At 39.4% G+C, this 26531-nt stretch overlaps 3 protein-coding genes across 6 annotated transcripts in view; 2 read left to right on the plus strand and 1 right to left on the minus strand.

The window, feature by feature from the left end:
* Positions 1–1672: 1672 nt before the first annotated feature.
* Positions 1673–17399, plus strand: crip2l (cysteine-rich protein 2-like). Its single transcript, XM_051874018.1, has 8 exons — positions 1673–1873; positions 7319–7413; positions 9829–9886; positions 10646–10771; positions 12034–12102; positions 12251–12345; positions 16743–16800; positions 16883–17399. Exons 1-8 carry the CDS (start codon positions 1831–1833, stop codon positions 16945–16947), a joined length of 609 nt encoding a protein of 202 aa, XP_051729978.1. The 5' UTR covers positions 1673–1830; the 3' UTR covers positions 16948–17399.
* Positions 17400–18002: 603 nt separating this feature from the next.
* On the plus strand, positions 18003–23713 carry rdh14b (retinol dehydrogenase 14b). The gene is made up of 2 exons (XM_051874011.1): positions 18003–18429; positions 22286–23713. Exons 1-2 carry the CDS (start codon positions 18076–18078, stop codon positions 22901–22903), a joined length of 972 nt encoding a protein of 323 aa, XP_051729971.1. The 5' UTR covers positions 18003–18075; the 3' UTR covers positions 22904–23713.
* Positions 23714–23889: 176 nt separating this feature from the next.
* si:dkey-174m14.3 (uncharacterized protein LOC563117 homolog) overlaps positions 23890–26531 on the minus strand; it is a 32045-nt gene continuing 29403 nt past the window's right edge. For all 4 annotated transcript variants that reach the window (XM_051873992.1, XM_051873990.1, XM_051873989.1 and 1 more), the window contains one exon: positions 23890–26445. In XM_051873992.1, coding sequence (XP_051729952.1) covers positions 25060–26445 — 1386 coding nt within the window. In that variant the 3' untranslated portion in view covers positions 23890–25059. The remainder of the gene's footprint in view (positions 26446–26531) is intronic.

The following is a 26531-nucleotide window of genomic DNA, read 5'->3' on the forward strand; positions in this document are numbered from 1 at the left end:
GTCTATGGTGCTTTAAATATGCTTTAAGACAAACCATGTGCAAATTCATCAGTCATTGTTGAGTATTTTCCCAAGCAGTGTACCAAAGATAGTCTGAAAAACTCAGAGTGCTTCTCAAATGGAAGTCTGCATCCAAGGCTCCGTCCTTCCCCTAGTCCAGTCCTTCTGAGTCCTCCTCAGCATTAAATTCTATAATGAGACGCTTTAGTAAGTGTGCATGGCTATTACACATGTTCCTGCCCCCACGGTCACGGCAAGAAAATACTTTGTATTACAAATCTTTATATTAAAGGGTTAGTTCACCCAAAAATGAAAATTCTGTCATTAATTACTCACCCTCTTGTCGTTCCACATCCGTAAGACCTCCGTTCATCTTCGGAACACAAATTAAGATATTTTTTGATGAAATCCGAAAGGTGACTCTTCCATAAACAGCAATTTAACCACCACTTTCAAGGTCCAGAAAGATACTAAAGACATTGTTAAAACAGTCCACGTGACTGCGGTGGATCAACCTTAATTTTATGAAGCGATGAGAATACTTTTTGTGCGCAAAAACAAAACAAAAATACGACTTTATTTAACAATATCTTCTCTTCTGTGTCATTCTCCTATGCGGTTTACGTTCAGCGCTTCCAGGTTCTACGTCAGAACGCCGGCTCAGTATTGGCCGACGCTGTTCACATGAGCAGCACAATGCATGCGCGTGATGCTGACGCAGGAGCCAGGCTAATAATGTCTTAACAATGTCTTTAGTGCCTTTCTGGACCTTGAAAGTGGTGGTTAAATTACTGTCTATGGAGGAGTCAGATACCTCTCAGATTTCATCAAAAATATCTTAATTTGTGTTCCGAAGATGAACAAAGGTCTTACAGGTTTGGAATGACATGAGGGTGAGTAATTAAAAACAGAATTTTCATTTTTAGGTGAACTAACCCTTTAACTGGCTTTCTATTAATGCAATACAGTGAATGACAACTGTCTGTGGTCTCCTATAGTGGCTTACATTATTGGCAGTTTAGTGTTAAGTGATTAATTTACACCAAAAAAGAAAAAAAAAAAAAAGATATTATAATATATTTAATATAAATTATAAAAATAATATATTATAAAAATAATATTATATTTAAGATGAGGAAATTTAGGGCAAAAATCTACAAATTGTTCCTGACACATGAAATAATATACACCATCATGTAATAAATGATATGCAGCCGTGTTATCTGATATTCTGGATTCAGAGTTAGCACATTGATTTAAGAACACTGAAAAAGAAACGGGGTTTAAATGACATTTAATTATTCAGTAAAAAATTTAAATAATTGAGTAGGTCTCAGTCATACCTGCATGAGATCTAAATTTCAAAATTGCAAGCATCTTACTCCTGAAAATGAGATGTCTATTTACTAACAGTTTATGCATTTCAATTTTTGGTGGTGTTGTATTGGTTGATTAAATAGCCAAGGCTGTTCACATAAAAAAAAAAAATAAAAAAAAAATGTATTGATCTGATTTTAAAATTGGTATAATAATATTATATAGCCTATTATATAATATATTTTATATAATTGTCATTATGTCTATGCTGTGTAGCTCTCCAGACATAGGGGGAGTGAGCAGACATCAGTAGTTTAATGAAATGAAGGGTAAGCACATTCACTACCCCCCTGACGTCATCGAGGGAGGATCCGCGCAGGCAATGTTGAAAGAGAGGATGCGCTCGCTCGCGCTTTGAGCATCGCTAAGAACGAGGGAGTCGCATTTACTGTATCAGATCTAAATTAAAGAGAACTTGCTCAAATCAAAGGAAATCCTAGCTTTGCACGGAACATGGCATCAAAATGCCCCAAATGTGACAAAACTGTTTATTTTGGTAAGTCGTCAATTTTGATTCCTTTTCGCAATTCCATGAATAAAACAATGCACACGCTGTCTGCAACGTATATGTCTATGAAAGCCTACTTTCATTCTCATTTATCGTGGTGTGCGTTATAAATAACGTCTGCAAACAGTGTGGGCTTGATAGTTGACTGGCTAATCACGAGTGCACGATATTCTTACTAAATTAATTACGTTTTATGATTAAGATTTGTCCACCTGATTGCAGACGCTGCAGCTAATCAAACTATTTTATCTGCTGAGATTTGAGATACCATGAATATTGAAGTGGTGCAGTGAAATAAATATGAAAATAACCAATATGAATATGAGAGAGAGAGTTTTTGATTATTACTGAATTAATAATGCATGACGCATGAAATGCAGAATTAGGATGAATATATGACTGTATTACATGACATTTAGAGCTCATAATCCCATTGCACTAGTTTATATTCTTTGGTTAAAGCGGGTGACTATACAATATGCAAATTGTAAGGATTTTCAATATCGAACTCAAGGTTCATATTCATTATTTTATGTACCTTTTCATTTTTAAATATGATCAGCTATGAGTGAAATAATTGCCATCAACCAATACAACACCACCACAATTTGAATGCATAACTAGATTGAGCAGTCAGTATTAATCTGGTTTGACCCATTTATTATGTGTGGTTACCACTTTCTACACTCTTCTGTCCAGTCTACCTTATTTATGGGCCTTTCCTTTCATTCTCAAAAAGCCTCCTGTGAATGCGGTGCGTGCCACATATTGATTTATTGGAATGTTAAAGAGGGCTCTGCTTTGGTTAAATGTAACTAGGTGGAAATTATTTTAAACTGCAGGTGTCATTTGGCATTTGTCCCTGCAGTGTAATTAGTCATTATATTAATTTATTATTTATCATTAACAGATGTCGGCTAAAATTCATTTTTGTGAAACTTCCTACAAGGCTTCAATTTCATACTAAAATGTACTCTCACTGTAAATGAACAGCATTAATTTTTAGCAACACACCATGACGCTCATTGCAGAAAAAAAAGGCAGACGATTAACATGTATGATTAGCAGGTTAAAAATTTGTCTGTGCTAATATCAGATGCTGAGCTGACTGACTCCCTCCCACTGAGCACTATAATAATTAACATGTGAGAATCTACTTTGTCTCTGGCTGCTATACTCGCTCTCATGAGACTTTAACAGCTGTGTAGTGTGACCTGGAGAAAGCATTCCTATTCAATTAAATACTGCATACAGCCTTTAACTACACAACCTGGCACACGGCTACTTTTAAATGGCTTTCAGTGGAGAAACACGCTTTTTGCACACATAATTGTGCAGTTATGCCATAAAAGTTTATGGCAAATATTCTTGATCCTCTGGTGTGTGATAGGCTTTATCTCTTCAGTCAGTGGTTAATAACCTTTTTTGTTCCTAAAAGTCACCATTAAATCAAAATGGACAATTCTTGTTTTTTATGTTATATTGCAGTATTTATTATAAAGAATTTATCCGTGCACATCATAATTTGTTTTTAATTCATGTGCTCTTGTAATCTTTAATCAAAATAGCTTCCCCTGTGTAGCAAAGTTAAAGGTTCAGGGAAGACATGGGCAGGATCCGGCAAACATTCAAAGTAACTTTAATTCCAAAATAAACAAACAACAAAACGATTATAAAGTGGCCTCACGGATGACTGCTGCATAGAACATAAAGTCCTCGTCCTTCACTGTCGTCACTCCTCCTTTTATCTATCCGAGCTCCTCCATGAGACTCACTTCATTCCCACAGCTCTTGGCCCCGCCCTGCTTGCCACAAACCCCCATTGCCCCTCGCAGGCTGGGGAGGTACCCTCGAGACCGTGCTCTACTCCACCGCTCCCTCCCCCCACTCCAGCCACCGCGGCCGCAGTACATGTGGGTAAGGATAGACATGGCGAGAGAAAAAGAGATGGAAGGATGAGGAGAGGAGAGAGAGGAAAAAAAATTCTTGGTCCGGTTCCCAAAACGCACTGCCATCCGGTCCTCCACCAGCTTGGTGAACTCCTCCGCGATGCCTGGTGGTGGCCCTGGATAGCCCTCGGTGGACAGCCCTCGGACTCCTCCACCGCCTGGTGGACAGCAATGGCTCCTCTGGTTTCAGGCAGCTAGTCCCACGTTCCCTGCTCCTCCCTCATCATAGCGGACGGCAGCAGGCTTCAGCCTCAGCAAACGGTGGCGACTCCTCCGCTCCCTCTCGGACGGCAGCCGCCCCTGCCACAACCCAGGTGGATGGCAGCGAGTTCAACCGTCCCCCCGGCAAGTAACTCCAGCCCACCGCTTCGAGTGTTCATGGTGACAGAGTCTGCTCAGCTCGATGGCAGACGAGAGACAAGTGATGGGAAGACGAGAGATGGGAATAAGGGAAAAAAATCTTGGTCCGGTTCCCAAAACGCACAGCCATCCGGTCCTCCTGCAGCTGGGTGAAGTCCTTCTCGATGCCTGGCGGTGGTCCTGGATAGCCCTCGGTGAACGGCCCTCTGACTCCTCTGTTGCCTGGTGGACGGCTCCTCCGGTTTCGGGCAGCCGGTAGCGAGTCCCCATTCCCTGCTCCTCCCCCATCATACTGGACGGCAGCAGGCTTCAACCTCAGCAAACAGTGACGACTCCTCCGCTCCCTCTCGGACGGCAGCCGCCCCTCTACAACCCAGGCGGATAGCAGCGAGTTCATCTGTACCCCTGTCAAGTAATTCCAGCCCACCGCCTCGAGCGTCCATGGCGGTAGAGTCTGCTCAGCTCGATGGCATCTCAGATTTCCTACAGCGGCAAGGGCTCTTTGACAGCTCGTTCCTCCTTCCTTCCGGGTTTCGGCACCAATGTAGCAAAATTAAAGGTTCAAGGAAGAAGGAGGCAGGAAATGGTGAACGTTTAAAGTAACTTTAATTCCAAAATAAACAAACAACAAAATGAAAGTAAAGTGGCAGCTCTTCACGGACGACTTCCGCATAAAACATAATAAAACAACAACAAAGTCCCAGGCCTGGTCCTCTCTCGTCCTTCACTGTCGTCACTCCTTCTTTTATCCTTCCTAGCTCCTCCGTGAGACTCAAGGTCAATGTGGCGCACAGGTTCCCACGGCTGTCGGCCCCGCCCTTGCTTGCCACACCCTCCCTCCTGCAGCGACATCTTTTCTTTTCTGTGATGGAGGGGGCGGGGCAACCTGTCACACACATGAGATCAACCAATAGCAAACCACAACTATCCAATGATCAAATCTTGTCCCAGTGGACAAAATCAAGTCCTGCCCTATTTTTTCTTGTTCGAGAAGCTGTTTCACTCAAATATACGTCACAAAGAAAAGACAATCGCAACTTCTGTTTCATGCTGACTTTAAGTTATTAGATTACTGAGATTATTGGTATATCTAAAATTATTTTTCTCTTATGTTTCTAAAGTGTTTGCAACCTCTGCAACTTTCCGTCAGACTGCAATTTTCCATGCATATCCTCACTATGGAAACAGCTCATTTGATACTCAGGTTAAGAGGGCATCATGAAACAGCAAGTCTAGAGACAAGGACTAATTACTGTGTAATTACTCTCTGCACATTTGTCTGCACCACAAAACATTCAGTTTTTAAACTTGTTAATTTCTTGCTGTGTGGGTATGTCTGTTTGTGAAGAGAAAGATGGAGAAAGAAACAAATAAGATTGAAGACAGAAAGCGATAGGCTATTGCATGCATTTAGCATGAAGTGGAGATAAAAAAGCAAAAATAAATACTGAAAAACAATGTTATTAACAATAACAATGTTAAAATAATAATATAATATTATAATAAATAAATATATTTCCATTTTAGCTAGTTGCCTGGAAACAGCATTACTACACGACAATTGAAGATGCTGCTACATGCCAGAAAGTAGAACTGGCTAATACATTTTTTAATAACACAATTTTATATATATATATATATATATATATATATATATATACTCTCTGTTTTTACTGCATCCATATCCACTGCATTACATTCAATTTGAAACATTTAATTATATACTGTACGCACTGCTGCATTTCTTTTAATAAAAAATACGGTAAAAACAGTAACATTATTAAAATGTAAAATAACAGTTTTTCATTTTAATATATTTTAACTTGTTATTTATTCCTGTGATGGCAAAGCTGAATTTTCGGCATCATTACTCCAGTCTTCAGTGTCCTGATCCTTCAGATCCTTCAGAAATCATTCCAATATGCTGATATGTAGTCTAGAAACATTTTGAATATTATCAATGTTGAAAACAGTTGTTCTTCATACATATATATATATATATATATATATATGAGAGAGAGAGATGTGCCATGCCAGAGAAAGAATGTAGTGTAATAAAACAAACCCCTTTTATTGGTTTATTCAAAGTCATCCCTTCTTTATTAGCTGTTTTATTGCCTTATATGCATCATGTGCTTGCAAAGTGAAGAAAATGGATTTGTTAACCTGAGGCAACATCCTGCAATAGAACACATAAAAATAAACATACCAAACATCCCTGAATGGATTTCACAAAGTTTGACCTAAAATGTTATTGTGCTGTTCTTTAGTCTTGACTCACACTGACGTGATGTGATGTCTGCTCTATGAAGAACGGCTCATGAGGGTGGTCTGTGCTCCCTCAGGCATGTGCCTGGAATATTCCGGCCTTGATATGAAGGGGGTGGATTTGATAAGAACCTTTCACTCCGTAAGAGTGTTTCACTGTCGTCCACATATCCCTGACATAATCTATGAGACAGTAAACAGATGGACATTAGGCATATTCATATTTCTTAGTGGACTCTTACATGCATTGAAGTCGGCATGAAACAGAAGCTGCGTGCGGTAGCTGCAAGCTGGAATTGATTGGATGGTTGTGGTTTGACAGATTGTCCCGCTTTCACTCCAGTAAAACATCATCAGAGAAGACGAGATGTTTTGCAAGAGGGAGAGGAAGCTACTTTCATTAAAGATTACAAGTGCACATGAATTGATTAAAAAAATGATGTGCACGGATAAATTATTTGTAATAAACATTGCAATATTACATTTAAAAAATAAGAATTGTCAATTTTGATTTCATGGTGACTTTAAGATGTGCAAGATAACTATGTGTTATCTAAATAGATAGACACATGTATGTGGTGCATAGCCTGGTAGACAGTTTTTTGTTTTTCTAATGAGACACAGTCTCAGAAAAGTCTCAAACCACCATTTCATAGAAGCTCTGATCTTTGCCAGGCACCATTACACTAAGAGTCTCTACAGAGTAATTTCTGCTCAATTGTTAAAATGAAAATAGTTGCTTCAAGGAAGAGTTTTAACACTTTTATTCAAAGAGCCCCTTAAACCATTACCTTAATGTACATCTTCAAATGAATGATGATCTGTAAAAGGGATAAATCTTTTTTGTGTCTTGTAGCGGAGAAAGTGACATCTCTGGGGAAAGACTGGCACAAATTCTGTCTGAAATGTGAACGCTGTAACAAGACCCTGAATCCAGGAGGACATGCAGAGGTGAGAGGAAGAGAAAAAAAAAAAACAGAGAAAAAAAAGTGCTGAAGATAGAAAAAAACATAAAACTCCCTTTTTTCCTTCCTGTGTATTTTCTACTTAACAGGAATTTGCTGTGTGACGTTCAAGTGCAAGTTTATTTGGAAAATATTGCATCTGATGTGGTCACAATGTTGAGTTATAGTCTGAAAATTCATAAAATTAAGCAATATTTCATGAGCAAGAGTGCTGTTCCAAATATCAACAGAACTGAAGCCATAGCAGGTCCACCCATTAGCATTTTTATATTTTAATTCAACAGTTCAATAAACAATTAGTTAATATTGATTAACTTACATTTTAGTCTAGTGTTGTTGAAAGTACCGACTTTAGTACTGAAATTTAAAAAACGTGATGATACAGCATTTACCCTATAGCATTTTGAGCACTGTTGAGTGGATTCTTAAACACCTCTGATTGGCTATTGTGTTCACATGCTCAACAGATATGTCTGTGATTGGCTACAATGATCAACGCTTCAAAAACATGTTGTAAATAGACATCTTTGATGCTCTTCACCGAGCACTTACACGGATACACACGGTAGCGTTTGAAAGCAGGCGTCTATCAGCGGATCCCTAATATATCCCCTGATAGACGGATCTGCTCTAGTTCTACTTTAGTTTTAGACTATAAATTTGAGCATGCATTTACTCATCTCACTTGCACAAATGCATATTCAGTATTCCTTAAAATAAATAAAGACAGTGAAATGCAAACTCAGAATATTACACAAACCTGCAATAATTAAATGTTATATAGAACAAATATACTTTATGCATTTAATCTCCCTTTATTAACCAATGTCTTGTAGTGTACTTCTTTAAAAATAATTTTTAAAACTTGTAGATGATATACTGTAATACAAGGCCACTTAAGTGTCTTAAAGAGAGACTATTTCTTAACACACTTAAAGGGATAGTCACCCAAAAATGAAAATTCTGTCATCATTTACTCCCCCTTAATTTGCTCCAAACCTGTATAAATGTCTTTAGCCACGCTTCCACCAAAATTACCCGGAACAATTTGTCCCAGGAACTTTTTTCCCCCAGACCTATTGCTAGCTGCATTTCCATAGCGGTGTTAAGTACCGTCCGATGATGTAGGACTGCGCACGACTTTCCAGTTCCTGCTGGATTTTGTCCTCTGCATATAAATTTAATAAAGCCTGAACCTCATCGTCAGGCCATCTGTCATATTTTTTTAACTTCATTGTTCGAATAGCAAACTATAATAGCTAACTAAAATAGCTCATGCACCGCAACAGACTTTAAAAAATCGATGGTTGAAATAAAATGCTGTCAACCAATCAAAATGCTGCGTGAACTCAACCAATTACCATGTTCAAAACCCAAGTCCCACCCCTGAAAGTTTGAAAAAGTACTACCTAACGAGCAGGTACTTTCTGAGGGGGAATTTTTTTACTCGGAACTTCATTTAGACCCTGGTTCCTGCGGGCGAAACACATCGAGTACCACCCCAAAGATCCTAGTTCCTGGGGAAAGTTCCTGCGGTGGAAACGCGGTTTTTGTTCTGCTGTACACAAAGGAAGATATTTGGAAGAATGTTTGTAACCAAGCAGATCTCGCCCCCCATTGACTGCCATAGTATTTTTTTTTTTCTCCTGCTATGGTAGTCAATGGGGGGCAAGATCTGCTTGGTTACAAACATTCTTCCAAACATCTTCCTTTGTGTACAGCAAAACAAAGACATTTATACAGGTTTGGAACAACATGAGGGTGAGTAAATGATGACAGAGTTTTCATTTTTGGGCGAACTATCCCTTTAAGTACACTTTTTAAAAAGTGCACTTTGTAAAAATTGTCAAATTAAAAGTTTTAGTTTAAAGTACATTTACAAATATATTAAAATACATGACATACAAGTTTCAATATAAATCACATTAAAATATGTTGTAATTGACCATAAATGCTTGTCAGTACATTTATTTTAATCATATTTCAAAGACAATATAAGTAATTATGAAATTACACATAAATATATACTTATGTGGGTCAAAAAAGCACCATTAAGTTAAACTAATTGCATTTAATATATATTCAAATTATAATACTCATTTAATTGTAAATGAGATGCAGTTAAGTAAGTGTCCAAAAACATTACATTCAGTTCACATTTAATGATGTTCTTTTAAAGTAGCCTATATTATTTCCATAATAAGAACTTTTTTAAAAATGTGCTAAAGTGTACGTCTTTTTCACAAGGGCGGGTGCAGTTGTTTGCTCTTTCGATGTTGAGAATATTTCATACTCTAATCTTTGGACAGCATGAGTGTAAATTTTTTATGACAACAGACAAGGATGGCAGGAACTGGATGCCTAATTAATCTCAGTGATGTGCTTTATCCACTGTTAACAGCATGATGGGAAGCCATACTGCCACAAGCCATGCTATGCTGCCCTCTATGGACCAAAAGGTACAGTGTATCTAATTAGTGTCTTGGATCCATCTATTCATAATTTGTGGGGCTTGCAGCAAGTAGGACACTCTCTGCTTTGATGCTACAGATTCTTAATGAGACAGCCTGCACAGGAGCAGCTTCATCACTTAAATCTCTGATCTTGAGATATGGATTAACGCTACATGAATTTAAAGCCCACGTTGAATTTTTACATACTGAAATGTTTAAAGCTGCAGTCCAGTAACTTTTTGGTGTTCAAAATGTACAGATTTTATATAATGAGCGAGTACATCATGAATCCATTTTCCAAGCCATGTTTTTGTCTTATTCTGAATCACTAAGTATATACATGTAACGGAGGCTAGCTAGTAGTCGCTGTGCGAGTAAACCTCACTCCTCTGATCTCAAGAGATGCTCTAGCGACTGGCGCTAGAGGTTGCAGCCTTTAGCCTCCTTGTTAGAGTGTCCGACTCCCATGCCAGAGACCCAGGTTTGAGGCCCGCACAGAGCGGGGCGAGTAGGACCTGGTTGAGGAGTTACACTTATTCTGACTATTTTAGACCGGTCGGGTCGTTACCGCTGTGGAGTAGCCCAGTACCTGCATGACTCGTCATAGACATAAACAGAGAGAAGTAGCTCCGGCTACAATGTTCTTCTGCAAGATGCATGTGGTTTTCTTTATTAACCGCTAGAGCGCAAAAGGTTATGGACTGCAGCTTCAAATACCACAGAATCAGAAAAGAAGCAACTGTACTGCCTGTCTTCTTTCTGTAGGTGTGAATATTGGTGGGGCAGGATCATATGTCTATGACACACCTGCCAACGATGATACTGCCCCTGTTGCCATGGAAACCAAACCCAAGACTGAAGAGAAAAAGGCTACCAGGGGTCCAGTGAAGGGTGAGTTTGTATGAAATATCAGTTGTACTACTGGAGATCATAATGGAGAGACTTAAATTCAAAGCTTCTTTATTATAGTCTTACTTTAAGGCAAGACAACACAAGTGAATAGAGTAAATAATGTAACTTAGATATGCAAAATACAATACTTCCCCAGTTGATTAAAGACACTGAATTGCAAACATTTTTGTATGTAAAACAAGGTTTTCTAAAATGTTATGTTTAAATAGGCTATGCAAATGGCTCATTGCCTAATTAAAGGTGTAGTAAGTGATTTCTGACAAACACTGTTGATACACCAATGAGCCAAAACATTATGACCTGCCTAATTAGCTGTTGGTCCTCCGCGTGCTGCCAAAACAGCACCGACCCGCCGAGGCATGGACTCTACAAGACCCCTGAAAGTGTCCTGTGGAGCCGCCGTGGATTGAACTTATTGGTCCAGCACATCCCACAGATGCTCAATTAGATTGAGATCTGGAGAATTTGGAGGCCAGGGCAACACCTTGAACACTTCATCGTCATTTCAATGGGGGACCCTCACAAAGTATTTCTTAGGGCCTCCAGAAGTGTAGGACCGGCACTGCAGTCATATCTCTTTCTACACTTTAAAAAGTGCTGGGTTGTTTCAACCCAAGTTTGGGTCAAAAATAGACAAACCCAACCATTGGGTTAAATTTTTACTTTAAAATTTTTAACCCAACAGTTGGGTTTGTCCAAATTGGGGTTGAAACAATCCAGCATTTTTTAGAATGTACAGTCTTTCTGAAAATCTCCCTCTTGCTCACTCTCTCTCCTCTCCCTTTATGAGTGGACACGCCCCCTAGTTGTGATTGGCTACAAGTGTGTTGTGTCTGATCTGCTTTCAATAGCATTTCTCAAAAATCGCATACTGCACCTTTAAATAAACACTAATTTGCTTAGATTTCAAGAACATCTAAACATAAAGCCAGGTTCAAAATTCTTGTTTTATTTTGTTGACATATTAGAGTCAAAGGTTTTTACAGACAGGATTTTGGTTATCTGTTTTTATCACTCCATAAATCAGAAAATACTGTCAACAGCCAGAAAAAAAAGAAGAAATCAAGCATGTTTTTAAGAATAAAATGTGTAAAATCGGGCAAATGACATATGAACAGACCCCTCTGGAAAAACCTTCAGAATATAGATGGGAATATAACTTTAAAGTTTGGTTTATTCTGTAATAATATTATTAAATGAATGTTATTTGTGAGAATATTTGTTTACCTCATTTCCTCCAGCTGCAAGTTTCAGTTCGTTCTCTGGTGAGCCAAACATCTGCCCAAGGTGCAACAAAACAGTGTACTTTGGTAAGCTCTGACATTCAGACATTAAAGTTCACCAAATATGGATTTGTGTGTGGATGTGTATGTTTAGCAGTGCCAGGACATACATTAGCATTTTTTGAGGATGACTGATGCTTACAGAAGGGCCTGTGTTTCCTTCTTTGTGTTTCAGCTGAAAAGGTCAGTTCCCTGGGTAAAGACTGGCACAGACCCTGTCTGCGCTGTGAGAGGTGCAGTAAGACTCTGGCTCCAGGCAGCCATGCAGAGGTGAGGGACAAAAACACACTGCAGCTTTCTTGCTGTGCTTTTAACCCTTAAAGAGGTGGTTCAGTGTTTTTTTTTCTAGGCTTGTGTTTATGGGGCGCAGTTTAACATGTCTTAATGCTTTGTTTTTAAAAAAATGCTGTATTTTTCATATATTTTACCTTTATTCTACACCGCTGTTTCCATTGTCATTTGTACGGCTGGACTGACTTCCTGATTCTATGATACCACTCCCTCTGAAATTGCAATGTGCTCAGATTGGTTAGCTGGCCCAGTGTATTGTGATTCGCTGAAGCGTCTGGAAACGCCACGCCCCTTACCATTAGTTGTTACATGTGCTTCAGTGGAAATGTAAATAATGGCGTCTATATTGCCGTATCAAATTGAGCCCGAATCAGACCCAGATAGCAGTAATGATGAAGAGGGTCAAGCAGAACCTCTGCAAGCACGGTTTTTAAAGGACGTTTATGAATGGTAAGTATTTCCTTTTGTACTTTTCAGAGTGTTTAGATACTGTCACTTGTAAATGTTACTGCTGTTTGTTAGCTTTCAATATACGGTTTTATCCTGATTAAAGCTTTACTGTAGCTGAATACATGACTGAGTAGTAGCATTTTTGTAAAGGTATTGTTTATAGCATGAACGACTGTTTGTCTATGAACATAGAAGTTTGTTGTTGTTTGTTGGCGTTTGTTGGAGAAGTATGCAATAGAATTTAGCTAACTGGGTAGCGAAGCAAAATGCTTTGGTCTTTGTTTACGTCCATGATGCAACCAAAAAATAGCAACATAATACATTTAAAAGACATGTATAAACAATAAAACGTACTTACAGTTAAGGGCCCATAAACAGCAGCTTTTGCTTTTAAAGTGGGAACTGCTTCATCTTTCAGTAATAGCATTGGTACAAATCCAGCATTGAACTTGTGTAGATTCTGGAAGCTGTCTTCTGCGCTGCATCCAGTATAGGATCCAATATTTGCTGCATCCAATATTACTGATTATAATGGGTTCTATTATCTTTTAAACTGCGTCGCGTCGCGCCGTACGTGTCCGGTGTAGACAACTCTTCCACTTCCATAATGCCACATGACATGGCCTCGCCCACTTTGTTGAGTGTTCCCGTGGGCAGGGTTTATGTTAATTGCAGGGTTTATGATGTCACCAACCCGGGAAGAAGCTTGTTGAAGTCCAAACTGGTCGTTTTTGTAGGAATTAAACTGCCATAACTGTAAAAGTCAATATCTCCGTTTGTATTGAACTTTCAGTGCTGTAACTTTGCAGATACTGTTTATGCTCAAGCAGCAACATTACACACTAACTAAAGTAAAAAAAAAGTGAAATCGCAATGAACCACCCCTTTAAACGCATACCTTGGGTCTTTATCGACCCGGGACATCATTCAGCCTCCCCCTCATTCATTTTTTTAAAGTTAAACATCAACCTTCTTTGTATTCCACAATCAGTTCATTATAAACCATCTAAATAACATTCATTTATAATTTTACAGATGAATGTCTGTTTTCTAATTAATTTTTTGTAAAAAGTGTATAGGGTCTCTAGCGACCCGTGGTATGTAATAGTGTAAGTATATTTGATCTGTGCAGCAATAATTGAATCTCTGATGACTCAATAAGTGCAATTCACATTTATTTCTCAAGGTGGCAATGTCTGATACACAATGATGACTTGGTGTTTCACTCATAATCACTGCAGGCATAAAACAAAAGAATAACAAGTATCATCAGTAAAACTTAAAATGGTTCAGCGATTTACTGCAGAGCAAGTACTGAACGCAATCAAATATTATTGTCACTGTCACTCGATGGTGGATCTGGTGAAGAAGCTGTCAGAGATCAAAATATTGATTTTGAATACGTTGAAAATATAGTTTTGTGATTACTGTTGAGATGGCGAATATTAGCCAGATGCTGAATGTACTGGAGAAATGAACTGTGATGATGACACTGCTGATGGTAAAAAGCATCTACTCAAATTGAACCCTTCCAAGTTCCAAAAGGTAATGAAATATTCTTTTCATTATGTTTTATTCTTTTGTAATTATTATTAAAATTAGAGATAGATCCAAATATGTAATAATGATTGGAGAAACATTCATGCATTTAAGGGTTAATAGACAGAATCCATAATGAAAATTGTTGATATAAATATATATATATCTGTTACGTGTGGTGCTGCAGGGATGAGGCAATACACGGTAATCCACAAAGTATGGGTCTTTAATGAACGTAGGAACAGAAACACAACACTAACACATGGAAAGCTAACAATATAACGGACCAGGAGTGCAGGGAGAGAGTCCAACTTAAAGGGAGTGCTGACGAGGACAACAGGTGCTGGGAATCCGGGGAGATGGCGGGAAGACTGATGAGGGAAGTGCAAACAGGAGTGCGGAACAGGAGGATTCTGGGAAACGGAGTCCGGGAAGGCGTGGATGTGACAATATCAAAGTTGTCCTAAGAACTAAGTTGTCCTAAGAAGGTTTTAGGACAACTTTGATGAAAGGTTTTGATGAAAGGTTTTTTAAATGTTGACTACTATCTATCTATCTATCTATCTATCTATTGATCTATCGATCTATCTACAGTATCCCACAGAAGTGAGTACACCCCTCACATTTTTGTATATATTTTATTATATCTTTTCATGTGACATCACTGAAGAAATGACACTTTGCTACAATGTAAAGTAGTGAGTGTACAGCTTGTATAACTGTGTAAATTTGCTGTCCCCTCAAAATAACTCAACACACAGCCATTAATGTCTAAACCGCTGGCCACAAAAGTGAGTACACCACTAAGTGAAAATGTCCAAATTGGGCCCAAAGTGTCAATATTTTGTGTGGCCACCATTATTTTCCAGCACTGCCTTAACCCTCTTGGACATGGAGTTCACCAGAGCTTCACAGTTTGCCACTGGAGTCCTCGTCCACTCCTCCATGACGACATCACGGAGCTGGTGGATGTTAGAGACCTTGCGCTCCTCCACCTTCCGTTTAAGGATGCCCCACAGATGCTCAATAGGGTTTAGGTACCCTCAGCTTCTTTAGCAAGGCAGTGGTCGTCTTGGAGGTGTGTTTGGGGTCGTTATCATGTTGGAATACTGCCCTGCGGCCCAGTCTCCGAAGGGAGGGGATCATGCTCTGCTTCAGTATGTCACAGTACATGTTGGCATTCATGGTTCCCTCAATGAACTGTAGCTCCCCAGTCCTGGCAGCACTCATGCAGCCCCAGACCATGACACTCCCACCACCATGCTTGACTGTAGGCAAGACACACTTGTCTTTGTACTCCTCACCTGGTTGCTGCCACACACGCTTGACACCATCTGAACCAAATAAGGTTATCTTGGTCCCATCAGACCACAGGACATGGTTCCAGTAATCCATGTCCTTAGTCTGCTTGTCTTCAGCAAACTGTTTGCGGGCTTTCTTGTGCATCATCTTTAGAAGAGGCTTCCTTCTGGGATGACAGCGATGCAGACCAATTTGATGCAGTGTGCAGCGTATGGTCTGAGCACTGACAGGCTGACCCCCCACCCCTTCAACCTCTGCAGCAATCTATTTCCCAAACACAACCTCTGGATATGACGCTGAGAACGTGTACTCAACTTCTTTGGTCAACCATGGCGATGCCTGTTCTGAGTGGAACCTGTCCTGTTAAACCGCTATATGGTCTTGGCCACCGTGCTGCAGCTCAGTTTCAGGGTCTTGGCAATCTTCTTATAGCCTACGCCATCTTTATGTAGAGCAACAATTCTTTTTTTCAGATCCTCAGAGAGTTCTTTGCCATGAGGTGCCATGTTGAACTTCCAGTGACCAGTATGAGAAAGTGAAAGCGATAACACCAAATTTAACACACCTGCTCCCCATTCACACCTGAGACCTTGTAACACTAACGAATCACATGACACCGGGGAGAGAAAATGGCTAATTGGGCCCAATTTGGACATTAATGGCTGTGTGTTGAGTTATTTTGAGGGGACAGCAAATTTACACTGTTATACAAGCTGTACACTCACTACTTTACATGCCTTTACACTAAATGTAATTTATGTTTTAAAATTTTTAATTATGTGCTCCTTAAGTACATTTTGCGATATATTCAAGCATTTGTAAGTTTCACTTAAATATATTTTCAATTTGAAAAATATATGTCCCTTGCCACGCTGTTTACATTTAGGCTGTATTGGAAATATAATTTGGTCAGAATAAAATCTGTATGGGTTGAATGGAAATGTATATGTCCTGTTTCAGTACTTTGTAATATCATAAAGCTGCAGCTTTAAACTGATATTTTTGTGCAGTGCACCCAGATTCAAAATGACATGTGAAAACAAGCATTATTTAATAGTGTACATGTGTTCTGTTTTAAACTACAGCACGATGGCCAGCCCTACTGCCATAAACCCTGTTATGCTGTTCTCTTTGGGCCAAAAGGTACATTTTCCAATATAATTTATATATATATGTTATGCTCATCATGATATGAGCATGATGTTATCTCACTGTTTTTGTTCAGGAGTTAATACCGGAGGTGTTGGCAGTTACATATACGAGGACCCAAACACTGAAAGCCAGTCCTAAGAACCGCAACCACACCAGCAGTATTAGCAACCTTAGATTCAAGCCTTTTGTCTGCTTCCTTTAAATCTTCCTCTCTTTCTTGAGTCTGCACTGATCTTGTTAATCTTTGGAGTGCCACTTGCATACTAATTCCACTCAAAATGAGCTAGTATTACTAATTACTAACAGAAGTATGTGTTTAGCCTTTTTGCTGTATTTGTTTTTTTTTATATTTTTAAGAATGTAGTTAAGATATTGGTTTTTTGACTGTGACTAAATGACAGGTAACAACGAAATTTAGTTTAGAATGAAATGTTTTTGTCATTAGTACTAACATAGTTGTGTAGCATTTTAGCACACTTATTTATTATACATTATTGACAGCATATGTTTTTTTCTGAACTTTGCACTTAAGATATGTTTATGTATTAAAAAATATTTGTATTTGTAATTAAAAAATATTGTTAAGTGTATTTAATGGTTTTGTTTCATTTCACTTTTTGGATGCCAAAAGAAAGAAAGAAAGAAAGAAAGAACTTAGCTTATGCCTTAAATGTGTAAGTGGTGCTAATAATTTCACTGCCCATTCAATTCACTGACCATTTTAAAACTGAAAACTCAAAAAATCTCAAATAAATAAATAGAAAAATAAAATAGCATAAAATAAAAAATAAATAAATAGAAATTGAGTAGAAATGACATTATTGTGGCAAGCTAAATGGATGGGGAAAGTTGCTGTTATAATGAATATGTTTTTATAGGCCTAATATAATATTTAATAATGTTTGCACAGAAAATAGCCTACAAGGACCTGCCACAAGTCATATCGAAGGCTAAAACAAACTATTAGAGTTAATGAGAGGAGTAGGAACAAACAAATAAATGTTCTTTTAAAAAAAAAATAATAATAATAATAATAATTACCTAAAATTAAAAATATATATTAAGATTATATTATAAATATAAAACATTATAATTTTAGGTATACATACTATAATTCGTGTAATAAACTAGTAAGCTTTAACTGTCAACCTCAAAAATAGGAAATATATGTTCAATAATAACAAAGCAGTGCATTCTGGGTAATGTGTTCAACAGTGCTTGCATCACACACACACTGTCATTCAACACTTTGGCATTCCTGTACTGATGTCGGCAGCGGTAGTTTTAGCCGCTGTCCTCGGCGGTGGGGTTCTCTTCATTGCCCGGAGAATATTCTGCAGGCGGAAAGCGCTGAAATTACTGAGTTACCCAGCGGGTCTGATGCGCGGAAAGACTGTGATAGTGACCGGGGCGAACTGCGGCATCGGGAAGGCGACGGCAGCGGAGCTTCTGAAGCTGCAGGCCCGTGTAATCATGGCCTGTCGGGACAGGCAGAGGGCTGAGGAGGCGGCCCGGGACATCAAGAATCAAGCCGGTCCGAATCAGGGAGAGATCGTGATCAAACACTTGGACCTCGCGTCGCTTCAGTCCGTGCACAGCTTCTGCGAGGAAGTTATCAGGGTTTGTTTACATATATCTCCTTCACTTTCAGTCCCTGAAACTGTGTTGCATGAACTGCACCATGGAGTATGTATTAATTAACTCAGAAATAGCACAAACCATGCAAAATTTATTGAGAAAATGTCTGAATTAGTCCACATCAACCATGAGGAGTGCTAGGAGTCCTGAAATATGAAATGAAATGAAATATGATATATCACTACAATTTTTACTACGGTTATTAGCACAATTAAGCTTTGATATTATCCACCACAATCATCATAAATGACAGTTTCACTTCTTACAATGTTTGAAGGAGGATTGCATATTATTATTATCACATATTATTATGATAATTATTCCATAACAACATCATAGTAATTGTGGTATCTTGCTACCTTGATACATTTTGCATACATAAATGGAAAATAGGAGACACCTAGGTTAGTTGAATATTTCCAACATCATTGCCTACAAAAAATAAAAAATATTTTTACATTTTATTGACCCTTTATGAAGGCTGAGAAGCAAGCTGTCATATTATATGGGCTAAAGTTTACACAATTTGAACCTGTCATTAAATACTCATTTAATAGTTTTCAGTGAAATTTAAAAGTGAAATAGCAAAGATTGAAAAAAAAAAATAACATGAAATACACAAAATTGTCAAACCGTTATTTTGGCCAACAGAAATTGTAATTAATAAATTACATGAAATTACAACATATAAAACACATGTGTCGACAGGCCTCAGTCTGACCTAGCTGGTATAGTGCATGTCAACACGGTTTTACTTTTAGTTGGCATACAGCTCATGTAACAACTAGCCCTGATGTCCCCTATATTTATTAAAGGGGTCATGAACTTCTTAATATATGAGGTCCACTTATAATGTTAGCAAGATTTTTACATTAAAAAAAAACATCTTAATTTAGAAGTAGTAGGCTATTTTCTATCCTGTTTCTGACCTTCTCTTTGAAACACTTTTGATAGGCATGCCACATTCAAGACTTGGAAGTAAACACTTACTTCTATATGATTGGATGACAGTTTTGCATATTAAAATAATTTTCAACATCCCCGCATTACATACACTGCCTGGCCAAAAAAAAAGTCGCTGTTTGGATTTTAATAGGCAAATACTTAAGAATCTATAAATGTATCATTATTATAGTGATTATGTTTCTAGCATGTTATATGTTTGGCAACGGTTCTTTTAACCCTTAAAGATGGAGTGTGTAGCTTTTCATTTCTTAAACAACCATGTAGGAAGACACATCATTGCCATATTTCAGGATGACAATGTCAAGATTCAGCAGGGTTAAAATTGTGAAAGAATGGTTCAGAGAGCATGAAGAATCATTTTGAAGAATTGGCACCTCTGAGTCCAGACCTCTGAGTCTTTGGGATGTGCTGGAGTAGACTTTACAGAGTGCTCACCTCTTGCATTGTCAATACAAGATCTTGACCAAAAATTGATGCACCTCTTGATGGAAATAACATCACATTTATTTCCATCAAGAGGTGCATCAATTCATGTGTGAAAATGATTCTTCATGCTCCCTCCCAACAATTCTTTCACAATTTGAGCCTGGTAATTCTTGACATTGTCATCCTGGAATATGGCCATGATACATCTTAATACATGGTTGTTTAAGAAATGAAAAGCTACACACTCCATCTTTTAGGGTTAAAAGAACCGTTGCCAAACATATAACATGCTAGAAAAATAATAATCACTGTAATAATGATCCATCCATAGACTCTTAAGTATTTGCCTATTAAAATCCAAACAGCGACTTTTTTTTTGGCTGGGCAGTATAGTTGAAACATTTGCCATCTGTGAAACATTTACGCATATTACATATGCTTTATAAGTCTTGGTTGTGGCAAATACAATTTAACACTGTCACTGTTCTTATCATTTTCAGTAAAGTGAATACATATCAAACGGTCAGTAACAGACAAAGCAATAATGACACATGGTAAAAACATTGTTACTCACACTTGTATGTTGCGACATTACTGTCGGACCCAATATAGTCAGCACTGCATCATCTTTTTATTTTAAGTCTCTAAAAAGCCTGTGTCAAACTGTCTTGTTTAATAACTAATCCACAGTAAAATGAATCAAACAAGTGAACAGTGACATACTGACACAATCTGACTGGAACTTCATTAAAAATAAAGTTCATCTACGCTTTCTTAATGTTAGGATCACAAGGAAGAAAATGCAAAGACAGCTTGGCACTTCAAAAAGTCTTGTAATCCTCAGAGGCATCTCTATCGCTTTGTTGCTGGAGTAATCCTGTGTTTTTTTCTCTCTCGTATTTACTACTACATGACATGCGCAAATCGGTGGGCGGGGCTAAAGAGGCAATGATGTTGAAGTAGGCATTGGTCTTCTGCAAAGCCAGTCTTTCTTCACAAAATCCGAAAAGAGTCGTTTTGGGAGATTGGTCTCAATAAAAACTATTTTTGCTCTTAGAGGTACCAAGTTGATCCCTGTAGTGCTCAGACAGCCTCCTTAAGCTAAGTGTTTTCACCTCCCATGATTCTTGCCTTTGAAACAGCCTGCCGGAGAACTTGAGGGTATTACAACCTGTCAGTATTTTTAAATTTCAACCAAGATAAACAGCTATATGTATAAATAATTGTTCATATGTTTTAAAGGATTAGTTCAATTCAGAATTAAAATTTCCTGATAATTTACTCACCCCCATGTCATCCAAGATGTTTATGTCTTTTAAGGTTTTAGAAATTAAGGTTTTTGAGGAAAACATTCCAGTATTTTTTTTCATATAGTGGGGTTCAACAGTTTGAAGGTCCAAATTGCAGTTTCAGTACAGCTTCAAAGGGCTACACATGATCCCAGACGAGGAATAAAGGTCTTGTCTAGTAAAACGATCGGCCATTTTGTAAAAAAAAAAAATGTATATACTTTTTAACCACAAATGCTTGTCTTGCACTGCTCTGCCAATCGGCACGCATTACTAAATCACGTTGGAAAGGTCTTGTGTGATGTAGACGGAAGTACCGCGGTAGAGCGAAAAACTTTTTTTGTAAAGGCCGTTTGACTTAGTCTTTGCACGTTCGCTTTGCAGACACTGGATCAGTATTTCCGCCTATATATGTCACACGTGATCATGCCAACGTGATTAAGTAATGCATGCCGCATCGCAGGTCCTGTCCCAAATGGCACACTTCATGTCACCCTACGGTCCTGTGGACTTACAATGGCTGCTGCATGCGTTAAGTCCACGAGACCATAGGGTGTCCCATTCGTCATTTTAGCTTTCTAACAAGCACCCCCTTTGCAGCCGCTATGCGCCCTCGATACGCACTTCTGCTAAGCCCGCAAGACTGCGATTCTACCCCGCAGTCAGAGCAGCATTACGTCACAAAAGTGCGAACTAAGAGGAAGACCGTGACGGTTTTGGGAGCAGTGCAAGACAAGCATTTGTAGTTAAAAAGTATATCACTTTTATTTATTTTTTTAATATATAAATTGGCCGATCGTTTCGCTAGATAAGACCCTTATTCCTCGGCTGGGATCGTGTAGAGCCCTTTGAAGCTGCACTGAAACTGCAATTTGGACTTTCAACCCGTTGTACCCCAGTGAAGTCCACTATATGGAGAAAAATCCTGGAATGTTTTTCTCAAAAACCTTAATTTCTTTTCAGCTAAAAAAAAGGAAAGACAAACATCTTGGATGACATGGGGTTGAGTAAATTATCAGGAAATGTTAATTCTGATGTGACCTAATCCTTCAAGTTGTTTGTTTTCTGTATTGCATTTATACAGTAGATGCAACATTACCAAAGTGTGATGTGTACAAACCAAAATTTCTAAACTCCTGATTGTGTTACAATATTAGGAGGAGCCAAGGATTGATGTTCTTATCAACAATGCTGGTCTCTACCAGTGTCCCTACAGTAGGACAGAAGAAGGTTATGAAATGCAGCTGGGAGTGAACCACCTGGGTCACTTCCTTCTGACACATCTCCTGCTTGACCTCCTGAAGCAGTCGGCTCCCAGCCGTATCGTCGTAGTTTCCTCCAAACTCTACAAGTATGGCAGCATCAACTTCGAGGACTTGAACAGTGAACAGAATTACAACAAATCTTTTTGCTACAGCCAGAGCAAGCTTGCCAACCTACTGTTCACTCGCGAGCTGGCCCGCAGGCTGGATGGGACTGGGGTAACTATAAATGCCCTCACTCCGGGTATCGTAAGGACCAGATTGGGCCGGCACGTCAACATCCCCCTGCTGATTAAGCCTCTTTTCTTGCTGGTCTCTTGGTTGTTCTTCAAAAGCCCACTGGAGGGTGCTCAGACCCCACTATACCTGGCATGCTCGCCTGAAGTTGAGGGTGTGTCTGGAAAATGCTTCGCTAATTGCAAAGAAGAACAATTGCTTTCTAAAGCCACAGATGACCATACTGCCAAACGGCTGTGGGACCTGAGTGAAAGCATGGTCGGCCTTAGAAGGTGAAGGGAAGAAGCAGAACTGCCTTTCACAAATGTGGCAATTTCAAATCTCGAACATTAGTGAAATGGATTTTTTGGGATGTTTTTTGGCCAAGTACCTGAGGGACTTACTGGATAAGAGACAGGAAATTAAAATGTCCATCTGTTCCCCGTATCTTTGCTGCAGTGTTTTCAGAGATGGCCTCAGGCTTGTGACTCACTCTTCTCTGTGAATGAGAGCCTGAAAGTATCGAGTCCAACATATCCCTTGAATACAAATGACAGGAACAACGTGCCCAAGAAACATATGCCTCAGAGCTAAGATGAGTACAGAATAACATGAACACTATTGCATATCTCTCGACATAGATTAAAGAGCAAGATTGTTGAATGTTGTTCTGCAATGTATTTTACAGACTTATTTATGAAGTGAATTAGTGACAATTTAGCCTCTCAGAATATCATCTTTTCATAATGCTGTATAGTAGACCTCGCAACTCCCACCCTGTTACTTATTTCAAGATAGATTTGAAAATGTTTGTGACATCCCAGTGTCCAAACAAAATAAAAAAGGAAATGCGTAGGCTGTGGCACTGCAGATAGTGTGGTGTCACTACTCAAATAAAAAAAAGTGAACCAGAGTAATGGCTGTTTAAACTTCATTACCTCTGCTATATACTGCTGTGCATTAGCCATTATTAGATATATTTCATTCACAGTGAAGCTGTAGGGAGTTTACTGGCTACAGTCCTTAATCACACACACTATCATGAATGTTTTGAGTGTAAATGCAGTGCTTCTGTAAAGACTGAATAAATTGAATGCTGAAAAAGAAGTTGGTCGTTTGTGGAGGAGGACCAAGGTCCTTCCTTTGTATGCTGTCATTCACACGGTACAAGGAAACATTTCATGTAAGAAACAGAATTCGAAGTTATAAATTCTCCCCAATACACCTCAGCAGCACGCCTCACTCTCAGAACAGGAAACAAAAGGGAGTTATAGAGGCAGACATGGTGCAACTATTGTGCTTTATTAGATATAGAAAGCAAAACAGAAGAAACAGAGTCATGCATCATTGTGTCAACTGACACAGGATCCCAGCTGATTAAGAAAGAAGAGAGGGATTGAATCGTGAGGTAGAGAGGGCCTGAGGGAGGGGGCTTACAGCACTGAGGAACAAAAGAGAGAAAACATCGAAAAGAACAATCACCTTAGAAATTCCATCGCCCAACAAAACATATCAAGTTAAAAAATGCCCAGTGCTTTCAAGATATTGTATTCGCTTGATGAAGCAATAGATTTGAGTAGTATCAAATCTATTTGGAATAGAAATAGATTAGAAGTATCACTTTGGTTGAGACTTGCTCTTGAAGGGCTGATTTAGGGTAATATGAATCCATGCAGAGTTTATTCCTTAAAATTATTTTCACAAAGTCTTGTTCACAAATCTGTGGAACGATCTGTTAATAGACTGCAGTTAAATCTCAAATTGTTATCATGACTTAACTCGTTTGAGGCATTTTTAATTGTTTGCAGCGTGTATAATTGTGCTGATTGCCTTATTTATAGCAATAAAAATAATTTACAATTATATAGATTGTTCAGTCTCTCCATAGTGTTACATTTATTAAACAATTATAGATATAGCATACTTAACAATAAATACAGCTATTCATAAATTATATATTAAAAGATCAAATTTCTTGTCAAAATTAGCATTTCTTTTTACATAGCATGTGCTGTCCATTCACAAACCCTTTTGAGCCCAGAAGGCTTTTGGTAAAACAAAGATAACCTCTCTCTGAAGACAAGTTTCCAAAAATCCATAATGCACCTAATGCACTTAAAATACTTTCTCACAAACCACACAGAACCATTAATAAACTTTCAAAATATGCTATACAAATAGTGCTGAGAGTTAGAGCTTCATATCAACTGTAGAAACATGAGCAATTCATGTTTGATGTTTAGAAAACACTGTAACAGATACAGAAATAGAGAGAAAAAAGATAAGAGAGCTGATGGACTGAAAATATTCAACAGAAAATCCCATCATGTGTTTGGCTCAAACTGTAGCTTAACATTCAAAGCCTACTGACAACAGCAGGTAACCAGGAAACCCTGCTCTTAGTTTAGTAGAGTACCACAGAGCTGTAAAAGGGTAACCAGGAAACCCTGCTCTTAGTTTAGTAGAGTTCCATAGAGCTGTGCCTTGGTGAGACTGTCCTTGCGTGACAGCCCTAGTGTGCCAAATTTTTGGTACGGTTGTTGTGGAGGAGGTGGTGGGGTGGTTCCCTGAGGGGACACGCTGTGCCTCTCAGGTTGATAATGCTGCAGCTCAGCAGCCATCTCCAGAGATCCATGGTCCAGTGACTCATTTGAACTGTTGGGACTTACGTCAACGTACTCTGTTGCCTGGCCCCCAGCTGCCACCACACCATCCTTGGGGCTGTAGAGGCTGTGCTCGGACTCTTGGCTATCCTCCTTGGAGCGGTATAGGTGAGGCTGGCTTTGCTGCTGCCGAAGGCCTGGGCTGCAATCGGGGCTGGGGCTGGAGAAGGGGTCTATTACCCCAGCATGATGGTGGTACACATCAGTACCCTCCTGGAAGCTACTGTAGAGAGGACCAAGGCGAATTTTTGCAGGCCGGACAGAGAAGTGTTGCTCAGAGAAGCTGTAAGGTGAGGCCCGCCCGGGACTGCGGTATGAGTGGGCGCTCAGATCCTCCACACTCAGTTGCCTCCACCGACCAATCAGCTCTTCTTCCTCAGGAGCAAAAGCACTTCCACGGCGACTGTCACCATAGGTGATGCTAGGTGAGGTGGAAGTTGGCAGGGGCTCGTAAGGTTCACTGTAACAGGAGGACATTGTTCTGCTGTAGATGGGTGAGCTACCATTCTGATGGTGGCTGGTCTCAGGTGGTTGGAAAGCATGAGCCTTTGTGAAGGCGCTTGGACTCTCCCTCTCCCAGGAAGAGTCACTTTTGTGCTCGTATTCTGCCCCATCCCTCCAGTCCATGTAAAGGGCATGGTGGTGAGGAGAAGATGCAGCACTGCTCGGAGGATCCTGACCCTTGTCTTCTGACCCTCCTCCACTAAAGCTGGAGTAAGAGCTGGAGCCGCCTCCCAGAGAGGTTGTAAACTTTCTAAAGTGGTCCTGTGAGAAGCCAGGCTGCAGGGACATGGATCCCTCTTCTGGGTTGCTGTCAGTGGAGTTCTGGGGTTCATAAACCTTCCGCTGTCCATGGAGGTCCATGCTGGGTCTGCGCTCTCGTCTCCGTTCGTCTGGACAATAAAGTGCTGTGTCACTGCTGTACAGGTCTGACTTGTAAGTAGCTCGGAGGCCAAGGCGCTCGGTGCTACCCACAAGGCTGGTGCCCACGAGGAAGCCCTGGCGTTCCTGGGGTTGTGGGCTGGGTGAACGAGAGGCTTGACTGCTGCAGACCTCATCTGGTTTCTCCAGGACCTTAGCAATGACAGAGGCAGGCACTGTGTCGGCATATGGGGAGTGGCAGAGGGAAGAACCCTCCATGTGCAAGCTCACACGCTCCTGAAAATCTGCAGGCAACTGAGAGAGAGTGAAACACAGATTTCCATTAGATGTACCCAATGAACAATAAGAGTTGAGAGATTTGCACACAAAGAGAAAAAGGT

The sequence above is a fragment of the Ctenopharyngodon idella genome, chromosome 20 (assembly GCF_019924925.1).
Source record: "Ctenopharyngodon idella isolate HZGC_01 chromosome 20, HZGC01, whole genome shotgun sequence".
In the NCBI taxonomy this organism is placed as follows: domain Eukaryota; kingdom Metazoa; phylum Chordata; class Actinopteri; order Cypriniformes; family Xenocyprididae; genus Ctenopharyngodon; species Ctenopharyngodon idella.

Coding starts and splice junctions, on each gene's coding strand:
- rdh14b (XM_051874011.1), top strand. CDS start 18,076: ATGTCGGCAGCGGTAGTTTTAGCCGCTGTCCTCGGCGGTGGGGTTCTC. Junction 18,430..22,285: donor TCTGCGAGGAAGTTATCAGG/GTTTGTTTACAT, acceptor TTACAATATTAG/GAGGAGCCAAGGATTGATGT.
- crip2l (XM_051874018.1), top strand. CDS start 1,831: ATGGCATCAAAATGCCCCAAATGTGACAAAACTGTTTATTTTG. Junction 12,103..12,250: donor CAACAAAACAGTGTACTTTG/GTAAGCTCTGAC, acceptor TTTGTGTTTCAG/CTGAAAAGGTCAGTTCCCTG. Junction 16,801..16,882: donor TGTTCTCTTTGGGCCAAAAG/GTACATTTTCCA, acceptor GTTTTTGTTCAG/GAGTTAATACCGGAGGTGTT.